The sequence below is a fragment of the Triturus cristatus genome, chromosome 8 (assembly GCF_964204655.1).
Source record: "Triturus cristatus chromosome 8, aTriCri1.1, whole genome shotgun sequence".
In the NCBI taxonomy this organism is placed as follows: Eukaryota; Metazoa; Chordata; class Amphibia; order Caudata; family Salamandridae; genus Triturus; species Triturus cristatus.
The window spans coordinates 472708396-472721850 of NC_140591.1; the positions used below are offsets into that span (position 1 = coordinate 472708396).

Below are 13455 nucleotides of genomic sequence, written 5' to 3' on the forward strand. Positions count from 1 at the left end.
AAGATCAATTGTGACATCGGCTCTGCAACTGGAGATCTGGGGGGAGACCGACAAACATTGTGACACCCTCCTCGAGAGTGCCAATATGGGGTCAAGTCCAGCTTCCCTTTCATGTGCTTCCATTTGGACTTTGATTTTGACTTATCGGAGAACTTCAACTGCAAAGATGACCTCTTGCAGGAGCAGACTCAGGAGCGAGTCTGCGCCATCAAGTTGGCAGCTGGACTATGCAAGGCCTACGACTACTTCTTGTGTTGGCAATATACAGCTTTGCTTCTCAGACACTTTTTGCCTTTAGGTGCACGAGTTCACACTTGTTACACAACTTTGAGTCAAGTTTTGATCCCAAGGGGGGCGTGGCTTGCCATCATGGCCGCCTAGACGTGTCTTAGCCGCGCTCCGTGCGGCAGCCCGATATAAGCAAGAATCCTGCATGATCCTAACCCTGTAATGAACCCAGCCTGTTTCCTGATCTACTGCAGACTCCCACACAACTGCAAGCGAAGGTCGCGGAGGAGAGAACAATGTTGAAGATACCGGAGTAGCAGTATTGTCTCTACTGCGCAACAGCGCCATCTTGTCCTGTGGGGAGCCGAGACGCAGGCTCAGAGAGCAGGGTCAAGTGCCAGAGTACCCTGGTGCTCGTCCCTGCGATCTGCCGGAGTGAAGAGAGTGAGTCCAGGGCTCCGCGGCGGCGATCCCAACCCCAGGATCGTGCGAAATCAGAGGCTGTGACACCAGTGCTTAATCTCCACAACGATAGGATGCCTGGCCTCCATCTTGGGGGTGCCCAGGAGTGGACGCCTCACAGGGAAAGCCAGGATGGGTTCCACAGCGGTATTCGTACAAGCGCCTTGAGACCCTTGCGGTGAGTAGTGCGCTATACAAGTATCAATTTACAATTTACCAGTGGGCGGCCGTGCCTCAGCGGTGGAGCCCTACACCGAGGAACGGGATCCCGTCCCTGATTGGAGTTGTCGATCGAGGTGCCGTTTCGGGGGCCAACACCTGCTGCGGAGTGACCCAGACCCGGCGAGTGCAGACAGTGAGAGCCCCTGCCTTGCACACCTAGTTGGTGGCGTGTCCCCGCTCAATACCCCGGGGGAGGAGTGACGTTACCCGGTCCTGGGCTACGACTAGACCACAGGTGAATCCCCTGAGCGGACGTCGTGGTGACGGAGTGACGGATGCTAGCGCCTGAACCCCACCAGCCCTCGATAAGCAGATCCCCAAGCGCAGCACAAGATACCAGTGAGGCACGTTGGGAGCAATTCAGATTCTCCCGGCAAAAACCTGTAGTGGACTTTGCCCAACCACGCTGAGGGACTACAGGTACCAGACCGCTCTCTGGTTGGATTTCTCTAACCTTAGCGAGATAGTGGTGGAGCTGAAGCAACAGATGATCAAGCTCGATAACCGGGCGGAGGACTCCGAAGGTTGCTCCAGGAGAGGGAATCTAAGACTTGTGGGGTTTTCCGAGAGAGCGGAAGGTCCGGATGTGGGTCTGTTCTTGGAAGACTGGATCACTCGAGAAATGGCTCCCAAACACTTGTCGAAGTTCTTTAGTGTGGAGTGGGCACACAGGGCGTTGTCAGGCCTGGAGCGCCTCCTCGTGCCATAATTGCAAAATTATTTAACTTCCGGGATAGAGATCTTCTGCTTCAACTTTCCCACAGCGGCAAACAATATTTCTTTGAGGGACATTCCATAGCAATATTCCCGGACTACACCCAAAGGTTCCAGGAACAGGGGAAAACCTTCATCATAGTGAAACCGAGACTTAGAGACTTGAACTTAAAATATAGCCTCATGTTCCCGGCGACACTTAGGGTGGAAAGTGAGGGGCGAGCGTTGTTCTTCTCGGCAGGGGAAGCGAGTGACTGGCTGGATACCAGGGCCCCGGATGGGAGATGCCTGGTCCCTTCTATGAGTTCAATTGGGACACCGTCTTCGCAGTCCAATTCGAGGGGCCGGAGACAGCCTACGTGTCAGAATCCAAAAAAAAGAACGATGAGCCTGGGTCGTATAACGGTCAGACAGGACGGCACGTTGCAGGCCTCCGAGTCAGAGGTGGTTCCAGATTCAGCGGACACGACTCCAGACATTGAGCGCGGGGGAGGGGGGGACAAACCCAGCAGTGGCCACGAATGAACTCCATGCACTGAACATTATTTGCTGTAATTTACAGATCAGTTCTGTTTTATATTACAGACAGGATGGCAATCTGACATATCCGATCGAAACTGTTACAATATGGGTCCATGGGAGATCTATATTTTTTGATTGGGGGGAGCGATACCCCTGACTGTTGCAATAAGTTTCTCCTTTATGGCCTATACTTAATTTCTATTAGATATAGGTTGGGGGTCTGATGGTGCATTTGTTCTGCTAGGAGCACGGGCGGCTGCCGGAGCAGCGACGTCCCCACTAGAGACCAGGGCCGTCGGGGAGGCTTGAGAAAAATGTAGCAACCCGGCGTCCCCAGTTCTCTTGCACAGCATTTAGAAGACGCAATTATTAACATATTAGATAACGAAGGCTTGGGTCAATGCCTTAAGCAGAATATACTGATCTTGGAACGTCTAGGGGAGGGGGTGGAGGGCGGTTTGGGGTGGTATGTATTGTTTGGTGTGAGGCACAGGAGGTGCAAATACCAATTTATACTACCGCCCAAGTGGGGGGGGGGGGGGGGGGGGTGGGGCTTGTTCATTTCTTATAAGATGGTTTTGTTACGAGGGAACCAATAGAGTGACACAGGATTAAACTTGGATACACAGGCTGGAGAACCAACAAGATGGGCGCACTGACTTCAGGGGCACGTAAAATAGGTGCTGAATGTCCTATTGTCATGACTGTTGAAGGTCCTTAACTAGAATGTCCGTGGGATGGCAGGCCTAGACAAGCAGTGAAGGATACATGCCTTACTGAAGAGATATAGGATAGCAATAGCAGCATTGCAAGAAACACATATGGGGGAGCACATTGAGCCTACGGAAGAGATGGATGGAGCAGATCTACGCCACTTCATATTCTGATTTTGCAGGAGGGGCACTTATATGGGTGGCGCCAGGGGTCCCGTTCCAACACCTTCAACATGTCCTAGACCCTGACGGATGGTATGTTATCCTGTTTGGGAGGTGGGAAGGAGGGAAATATGCATTATCAATGTCTATGCCCCCAATTTGGACTGCCCCGATTTCCTCCCAACAATCTTAAAGGCGGCGACCCCATACTTAGAGGCTGAGGTCCTTCTTTTGGGGGATTTTATTTGTATATTTGACGGGGATTTGGATAGGGAACCCCCTAGAGAGCCTTCTAAACCCAGCATGCTGAGATCCCTCACTGGTATCCTTTAAGTTATGCAACTTCATGACGAATGGAGAGCGCGCAATCCCACAAAAAGGGAGTTCTCTTGGTATACCCCCCAAGCTCATACCTTTTCCCACATTGACCATTGATGTCTTTCCACGGGCCTGTCCGTTGCCACGAAGGCCATTTCCTATTTATCAAGATATCTCTCCGACCATGCGCCATTACTGTTGACGCTATCCAGCAGACCGGGACGTCCACCTATTCCGCTATAGCTGCTTCGAGCGGCGGCCCTTACGGATCCCCCATATGTGCAAACCGTGACAGAAGCACTTAGTCATTACTTTGGGAAAAACTGGGGATCCACAGCCGCTAGATCCACGGAGTGGGAGGCAACGAAGGTCGTTATTAGGGGGGTTTGCATGAGGACTACTTATGGAGTCCGACAGCCAATGCCTACAGACCCTAAAGCATATACTATATAAGACTCCCGCTGACATTGACAAAGTGGACGTGACTCCGTGGTGACCTCCTTGAGGCTTGGTCACGATTTGAGAAACACAATTATACCACTTACAGGCAACAACTGTATATGGAGGGGGGCAGATCAGGAGCGCTCTTGCCACGACTCATCCGTACAGAGATGGTACAGACTCCGGTGTTGAAGCATCACAATAACACGGGAAACTAGGTATATACCCAGGATGCGATTATACAGGAATTCGCTACTCATTTATGTCAGACATGTTCGACTGTGACACAGACTCGGCCACAGACATTGCAGGATTTTTGGGGGAACATAACATTTCCCATCCTTGAGGATGAAGATGCTGAACCTCGAGGGGCGCCACTCACTAGGGGAGAAATATTAGCAGCGATCAAAAAATGTAAACTGGAAAAGTGCCCAGGGCGTGAGAGTCTCCCCGCTGAATTTTATAAAACGTTTGCCCTACATCTGGTAGATCATTTGTTGGCGGTGTATACTGAGGCTCTGGATAAGGGGATCCTTCCTGCCACTATGATGGAAGCACTAGTGTCCATGATTCTGAAACCGGATAGAGATCTCCTCTCCCCAGGCTCCTATAGGCCAATCACTCTGCTGAACATTGATGAGAAACTTCTGAGTGGTGTGTTAGCAGCGCGGCTCTTGCCATATATGACTCGATTTGTCCACCCAGATCAGGCAGGGTTTGTTAACGGTCGGAATACAACGCATGATCTGCGCAGACTTGCACATGTCCGTCACACGCCGCACCTGCGGGAGAAGGACTGGGCTCTGTCTCCTGGACATCCGACAGGCCTTTGAGACTATTGAATGGGATTATATGTGGATGGTGCTGGGACGGATGGGACTGGGAGATGCATATTTGAGATGGTTAAAAAATGTATATAATTAGCCAACGGCTCGGATCCGCCTTCACAATCAGGTAACAGATAGCTGAGAACTCCAGAGAGGTACTCAACAGGGTTGCCCCTTGTCGCCGCTCCTTTTCGCTCTTGTGATGAAGCCCTTGGCGACCTCCCTTAGATGTAGGATGGCACACCGGGGGATTCGTCTGGGGGTTGACAGTTCATGTGGTGTTAATGTATGTTGATGATACCTTGGTATACCTTAGGCGTCTAAAAGAAGCGGTCCCTGAGCTCCTTAAGGAGCTAAACGACTTTGACGAATTGTCAGGGCTTTGCCTTAATCCAGAGAAGTCAAAGCTTTTCCCAATGGGGAGCCTGGTGGGCAAGGAGGAGAGTGAGTTACCCATGGTGGGGATGACCTGGATTAGAGACTCGATATGCTATTCTGGGATTAAGCTGTCGCACACACAGGAGGCTTACCTGGAATGCAATAAGGGGAATTGTGTGGAAGGTATCCGTAAATCGATCGAATTCTGGAAAGAATTACCCCTGTCCCTGATGGGACGATTAGCCTCAATAAAAATGGTGATTCACCTGTGTCGCTTATACACTATGCAGAATTCCCTCTACCGTATTCCATGGACGTACTTCCGTAAGCTGGATCGCCTATTGGTGGATCTTTTATGGGGTTCAAAAGGAAAAGGGTGAAACCGGATACACTACAAAGGACATGTGAACGGAGAGGATTGGAGGTTCCAACGGTTGGGCATTTATTACATGGTGACACAGCTGCAAAACACCGCTCAGTGGCTAGATGAGAATGACAACTGGGAGAGGCGGCTGTTGGAGGGTACTCACGGGAGGGACCCCTCTCCCGGACCTCCTTATGATGGGATCCAGAGTCCCAGAGGACCTCCCATATATTATCAGACATGTGGCAGCAATTTGGGAACTCGCAATTAAAACTGCAGTGAAAAGAGCACCCTATGCCCTGTAGGCCCCGCTGTGGGTGGTGGTGCAGTTTAAACAAATAAGTCAAACCATGTCCATTCTCAGATGGACGGAGGGGGACTGTTGCACGATGGGGGATTTATATTTGGGACAAAAGTTCATCACCAGGGAGGAGGCGGAATCAACGGTCGAGTTAGGCAGGGGGCAATATCTTCAATATGCCAAGATTTCAGCGGTCGTACGAGAGGTGTGGCCGACGTTCCCGGAGGAGCCACCCACTACTACCACGCTTCAGGCTCTTTTGACCTTGGCGGGGGGTCGTAGACTGGTATCACACATTTATAGGGCACTGAGGGGCGACTTGACTATGCTCCCGCTCCCTATTCAAGCTAAGTGGGATGTGGTGCTGGGAGAGCCACTAACGGACTCAGAATTCAAAAGGTACATGAAGGGGTTAAAAACATAAGTTCAAATACCAGATTTAAACTTACACAATTTAATATAGTACACCAAACCTACCTGACACCAAGTGTGCTCTATGAAATATACCCGGATCACCCTGCTCGATGTTCCAGGTGTGGGCACTGCGACGCCCAGTTCCTACATATGATATGGGATTGTCCAGAGCTGTGTCTCTTCTGGGGATCAATACTGGAGAATTTACATCGAGTGACGGGGTGGACGCTACCCCAATCTATTAAATAGGTGTTGTTGGGTCTACTCCCTAGACTTAAAGGGAAAAAGCTTACACAAAGATTCCTCCAGTTGTGGTTGGTTTTGGCTAAGAGAAGGATCGCGATTAGTTGGTTAAGTCCGATGCCCCCCCCACGGTGGAGAAGTGGACTGGGGTTTTGGGGGAATGGGCGACAGCAGAGCTAATTCGGATCAGACGGGTCCGATGGGGATGATAAACTAGAAGAAGATGCGACGGCCTGGTATGCTATGATCACGGAGGTCCACAAGGGCGGAGGGTCTTACCTTACAAGTGACAGGAGAACAAAATATTGGAGGCGACGGTCCCAACGAGGTAGCAAGTCCACAGGCCTCTCATACCTTGAGCCACATTTATTTATTTTCTACAGTTGCATCATGGTTTGAAACCTGCAGTAGAAGGAGACATCATTCCCTAGCATACTGGATGTTGGGCGCGGAACTCTGAATCCACATCAGAAGGTGCACAATGGAAATAAAGGACCACGGCACACAGAGGTGGTGCTTATAGGTGGATTTTTAGAAAAACGGAAAGCAGCCATTTGTTATTTACGCAGAAAAATTAATTCCCGAATACTACCTCAGCAACATCCGACCCTCTACTTAACTGGAATTTTTCAGATTTCTAATCTCCCACATACCAAATGATTTTGCAATTCTTCAAATAAATGTATTTCTTCTGTGAGGCTGCCTGAAAGATTCCATGGACCGATTCCATGTTTGACATGCAGGAGCTGACGTGTTTCACGTTCTACTTAAAACACAGGCAAACAGCATTAGAAAAAGCAGCTGAAAAAAAGATACTTGTAAACCTAGCAGTCCATGGGGCCTTCAATTTTTTAGTCATCAAAGTCTTCTGTGAGACTGCCTGAAAGATTCCATGGACCGATTCCATGTTTGACATGCAGGAGCTGACGTGTTTCACGTTCTACTTAAAACACAGGCAAACAGCATTAGAAAAAGCAGCTGAAAAAAGATACTTGTAAACCTAGCAGTCCATGGGGCCTTCAATTTTTTAGTCATCAAAAGTGTGAAAATATTTGATATCTAGTGACTCATGCCAAGTTTTTGCTGTGCCCAAACGTTTCAGTGAACAGGCGTTACTATTATCCATTTTTATGGACCTCAAATCATCAACATGGAAGGATGGACGCCTCAGATTACCAGTTTGAAGTTCAAGCTTGTGAACTCCAGATCACAACCGATAGCAGCAATAAGAGGTAAATAGCTGAGCTACCTTGAAGTTATCAACAGGAAACACAAACTCTTCAATATCCAGAATCTAAGTAATTTAAATATAAATACTCCAATTTAACCCATCACCAAAAGTAACCATATTAATATTTCTATTAATATTTCTAACTTCTCAGATTTGTGTAAAAAAAAATGTAAAAGGCAATAAGTGTTTAGGCATGTGGAAATGCACTTTGGGAAATGGGGGCCACATAAGACTGATGCGCATGAACACCGGTCACACTCATGCCTTAAACTGCATTCGAGTCAGATGTATTTTGTTTTAACCGTGTGTATTTGTTACAATAAATATTAGTGGCCATCTGTTCTTGGCATGTAGAGCTGTAGATTCACATGCTTTGCATACTCCTGCCATCTAGATCTGGATGTTTGCAAGTTGTTTTCCTTCGAAGAAGTCTTTTTCAGTCACCAGGTAGGTGACTCCTCCTTTCGTGCTAGTGAGCATGGGCATCAACCCCATTGTTAGATTGTTTTCCCGCAGACTGTGTGAATGGAGTTAGTAAGTGTAGAATAGAAATGTCTATGCGTATGTATATAAAGTAAGAAAACTGCAACAGGTATAGGTACCCGGGGAAGCAGGTGGGCGCATGTGAATCTACAGCTCTGCATGCCAATAACAGATGCTTACTGGGTAAGTAACATTATCCGTTCGAGGCATGTGAGCTGTAGATCACAAGTTTTGTAAAGACTATACAGCAGTATACTTCCAAAGCAGTGGCTAACCTGTAGCTGTTGCAGTTGTTTGAAAAAGTGTTTTAAGTACTGCCTGACCTACATTAGCTTGTTGCCTCGCCAACACATCTACACAATAATGCTTGGTGAATGTGTGCGGTGTAGGCCATGTTGATGCCTTACAGATGTCAGGTAGAGGAATATTCCCTAAGAAGGCCATGTAGCCCCTATTTTGCGGGTGGAATGCGCTCTAGGGGGGTACTGTCAAGGTTCTTTTCGCTTTCACATAACATGTTTGGATACATGTCACGATCCATCTTGCAATACCGAATTAGATATGGGATTGCCTTTCTATGGTGTCGAAAAAGCAACCAAAAGCGGTTGTCTTACGAAAATCTTTGGTTCTTTCCACATAATAAAGTAGAGTTCTTCTAACATCTAGTGTGTGTAGAGATCGTTCTGCTACGGAATCAGGTCGAGGATATCCTACATTGTCATCAGGAGGGGAAGATTTTGCAGGGTAAAGATCTGGGAAGTTATCAGTGGGTGAATCAGCGTTGTAATCCTTCCAGGGATCTATTGGTAAAATACTGTCCCCCACCCCCCCACCCCCCACCTCCATCATCACCATCAGTATTATCAGGTGGTGGTGTTGGTGGAGATTTAGTTGGTGTAATGAGTAAATGCTCTAAAGGTGGAGAAGATGGTGCAGGTGAACATGGTGGAGGGGGAAGTAGAGAGGGGTTAGTACTTACATTCTTCCTCTTCATAGGAATATGATAACGGGTGTCCTCTGACTCAAGTTTGCTTTTCTGAGGCGATTTAATAAGTCCTGTGGCTGGATTTATATAAAGTTCCTTTTGTTTTGGGTCCGATTTGGGTGTTGGGACGTCGAAAATCGAATCCTGCAGCTTCAGAGGAGCATTTTTTGGTTTTCTAACAGAGGATTTCGGTGCCGGGTAGAATGACTTTTTGACGCGGAAGGTTTCGGTTCCGAAGGAGTCGGATTTCGGTGTCAATGATTTAGGCTCCAAAGCGGTTTTTTGTTTCGAGCCTGAAGGTTTCGGCTGGGTGTCAGACTTTGGCTGACTCGATCAGGAGCCGGAAGGCTTAGTGACGTGTTTCGGTGCCGAACCGGAGGGCAGGGGCCCCAGAAGCATATTCTCAGTGCCGACCGTGGCCCGAAGGCGGATGTGGGACTGAAGCCTTTTGTTTGGGCTGATGTGGCATTTGGGGCAAGGGATGTTCGGTACTCATGGGAAGTTGACCTTGTGGCAAGTCTTCTTCCATCTCGGAGTCCGATTCCGGAATAGATGCAAGTTCTTCTTGTTCTTCCTCTGCCCCTTGTGCGTCGAATTCGTGCTTGGATCCTTCACCGAAGAGGTCTGGTGTGTATTCGATGTTTTGACTCTGCATTTTGCGATGCCGAGCCCAACGATCGCGGAGCGTTTTCTTCGATCGAAACAATCAGCATGCGTCGCAGTCCTGTTCGTTGTGCTCCGGAGACAAGCACAAGTTGCACACTTCGTGCGAGTCAGTGCGCGGATACTTGGCGTGGCACCGAGGACAGAATTTGAATGGAGTCCATTCCACAGACTGCGAGGTGGACCAATGCGGTTAGGCCGGACGGCCTACCCGAAGTTTTCGAATCGAAATCAAGGTTTTCCTCGACTAATACGATACGCTGAGAAGTGGGATACGTGTTCCAAATACTGCCGACAAGGGTAGAGTGGATTGCGCACCGAGGGGAACCCGAAGAACGGCTTCGAACTGGAGCGCAGCAATACACATCCGAACCCAATGGCAGAAAAAAATAATCTAACAATGGAGTCGATGCCCAGGCGCACTATCACCGAAAGGAGGAGTCACCTACCTCGCGACTGGAAAAGAATTCCTCGAAGAGAAACCGCTTGCAAACATCCGGACCCAACACTACAGCTCACATGCCTCGAACATAATGTTCTAACCAAAACATTTTTTAAATGTTAATATGCAACATATGCTGCTAGAATGGTCCATAGTCAGTCATGGTTCAGATGAATACAAGTTTCAATAAAGAAACACCATATTCTGAGACAAATATGTAAAAGAAGAAACAGATGTTATTACTTTGAACTCAATACATCAAATACCAGTGTTGGTGTTTACTGCGATTCTGAAAATGCTGCTTTATCTGCTGCTTTCAAAATTATACTCATCCAGTATGAAGCACTGTCAAGTAGTTTATCTGTGTGTGTCATATACTAGGAAGTGTACATAACAGGCATGCTTTGAGCAGAGTTCTTTGCAAAAGTTGAAAATGGCACAGTAGTGGCTAAATTTGATAGCAATTTACCTGAAACACAGTTTAATGGTAACCTTCTGGGGGAGACAGCTCTAGGATGTTTCTTGCTGACTTCTTCATATATACGAAGCATGTCATCTATGTTACCTGGCATCAACAAAGCAAATGTCATATGTAAAATATTAAAATCAAACAATATAGAAGAATGGTGAACAGCATTATTAAGCATGCATTCAAAAAGATAGCAGTTTAGAAAAGAGCTCACATTTTCATTAGACTTTCAAATACCTAAATTCCAGTTGGAGATGTTTCTCATACATTAGCACTGGCACTTTCCAGACATATTTTAAAGTCTCTCTCAAGTATAATCGTACTGTACTGAAAAGGTAATAAAATCAAAGAGGTGATGTAAGTCTCTTTGTAAAGATTGGCATTTTACTCATGTGAGGAAATGCAGATCATTTATATTTTCGTGAATGATGAATTACGTATCAAAAAACAGAAGCACCATTTGTTACCAACAAGACTGTTAACACAAGTCATTTTTAAACTGAAAATAATACATATAGAATTTGCCTTTTCGGTCTAACACTGTATGATTAGGTATAATAACTAGTCTTAGAGTCTCAAACAAAGTTTTCAAACCTAGTCCAGAACACCTAAACAAAATCAAAGACGTCACTGATATATAGATGAAAATGTCTTACCACATACACTTTGCATGGATCAGTTTCAGTTATGGATAAAGATTAGTAATTGATTCAGCTACATGCATATTCGTGTTAATATGCGTTTTTTAATCTATAAAAAAAAGCATGTTCACCACAGCTTCATGGCACCAAGTAATAACACAGTAGATTACATGTACGTCAGCACAAAACATAGAATGGAAGAAATCAGAGTGAACAAATAACCAGGTTTTTAGGGAATTCATGAATTTTAAAAGACAGATTGGTGTGGAGACTAGGAAGGATTTTTAGACTAGGCCGTTGCCACCGAGCAAGTTCTGTTCCCACATCAGACTCTCCTGTACTTATACAAACATAGCACTGTCTATTGTGCTGAAAGAAGGGTTTACCCAGAAACACACCATATAACTTTGGTCACCGAAAAGTAGGGTGAGTTCTGATGAACATGTTTGACTGTGATTGCGATAAGTAGCACTCGCCTACAAATAGGTAACCTGTGCAAAGCTCATTAGATATGGGAAATATAGTTGGGCCTGGATAATTATGGCTGCCGCATTCTGGATTTAATGCAGCTGGGTAAATTAGCATCTCAATAGCACGTAGAAAGATAGAATTTTAATAGTCTAAGCATTGGAAAATGCAGAATTTTGCCTGAGGTTGTATACCTGGAAGACTGCAGCTTACCCTTGTTTGCTATCAATGTTACAGGTTTCAAACACTTTTGGAAGGAGCAGGGAGCAGCCCACAGCAGCAATCAGGTACTGGTTCCCTAATCAAGGCTATGAAGAGCGCCTCTGTGTTGGTGTGAATTCGGTTGAGAACATTTCTAGTCGTCCACTCCACTAACAGATTACGAAAAGCTGGGCAGATTTAAGTTGAAATGTGTGGCTCTAAAGATCAGCTCTGTTTCATTCAAGTACATGTAAAAATGGATCACTGTAAAATGGAGTAATTTAGTCAAGGCTGTATACTGAAGCTGAATAAAAACATTGCTAAACTTTATTCTGGAGACACACCAAGTTTAACTAATTAGGCATCAAAGCTCAAAGTCAGGACAGCAGCTGACTATTTACTGTTGCCTAAATATGAAATTACGTTGGAATCCATGTGGGAACAAATCTTATGTATCTATTTTGCTTAAGAAAGAAAACATTCTCAGTTCAGTGGATGATGAAAAAACAGAGCTCCAAGCTCCTGTTGCAATGCAATCAGATGACTTAATAAAATTATTTTGACAGATATGGGCATACACTAAACGAGAAGGAAATATATATTGTTAGCAAGCTAAGTCTGAAGATGGAATCCGGATAGACTATGCATGATGGAAGTTCGAGATATATATTATCTACTGGCGGTCGCCAGTAGATAGTTATAGTTAGGACCCTGTTTCCATAGGAAATCCGCAACATTCTATTTGGAATAACTTTGGCGCCGGTCGACGAATCCTCGCGAAATTTTCAAAATAGGTGGGGCGCTACGCTCCGCTCCTACCCTGAAAGTCTCGGGGGGATTCGTCAAGCGGGGGCTGAGATAAAAGGGGGGTCCCAAAACGCGTTTTTCCCATGCATTTTTCCATAGGACCTTTAGACACAGCTACAGCCCGAACGGCTGAACAGAGTTACTTGAAATTTGGCAGAGAGTTAGTCCTCAGGTCAAGGAAGTGCCTTTTGTAGGTCTGGTGTAAATCTGTTCAGTAGTTCCTGAGAAAATAGCATTTAAATCAATATATATATCTGAGCCAGCTTACGGTGCGCTTACCGTGCGCTTACGGTAAGCTTACCGTACGCGTACGGTGCCGTGCGCGAGCGCGATTCTGATTGGCTGTTAGATCTTAGTAAACATTCGAATCGTTCGAAACCAGGAAGCGGCGGTCGCCATTTTCTCTCTCGCACTCTGAGGGGGGGAGGAAAAACAAAGGCAAAAAACATGTAAAGGGACTGTTTAGACAGCTCCTAACCACCTAGCCTTGATTAATGTGTCCTCAAAGATCCCCCAATGCCAAAAATACATTTTTATATTTTTACGAAAAATCGCCGATTACGCTTACCGTAAAAAAAAAACAAAATTAAAAAAAAAATAATCCACACTCTCCCCACCCCATGTGCAAATGGTGCTCGAAGGGCACCATTCGTGCATGGCAACATTTTTTACTTGTAAAAAATTTAAAAGCTTACCTTTCACAACGAAGCGCATATTATGTCCTCCATGTGCGCACGGTGCGCGAAGCGCATCGTG

At 46.3% G+C, this 13455-nt stretch overlaps 1 protein-coding gene across 1 annotated transcript in view; it reads right to left on the reverse strand.

Annotated features, from left to right (window-relative positions):
* Positions 1–13455, reverse strand: part of NAA16 (N-alpha-acetyltransferase 16, NatA auxiliary subunit) — a 597575-nt gene that overhangs the window by 342465 nt on the left and 241655 nt on the right. The window contains exon 8 of the mRNA XM_085621946.1: positions 10583–10678. Coding sequence (XP_085478072.1) covers positions 10583–10678 — 96 coding nt within the window. The remainder of the gene's footprint in view (positions 1–10582; positions 10679–13455) is intronic.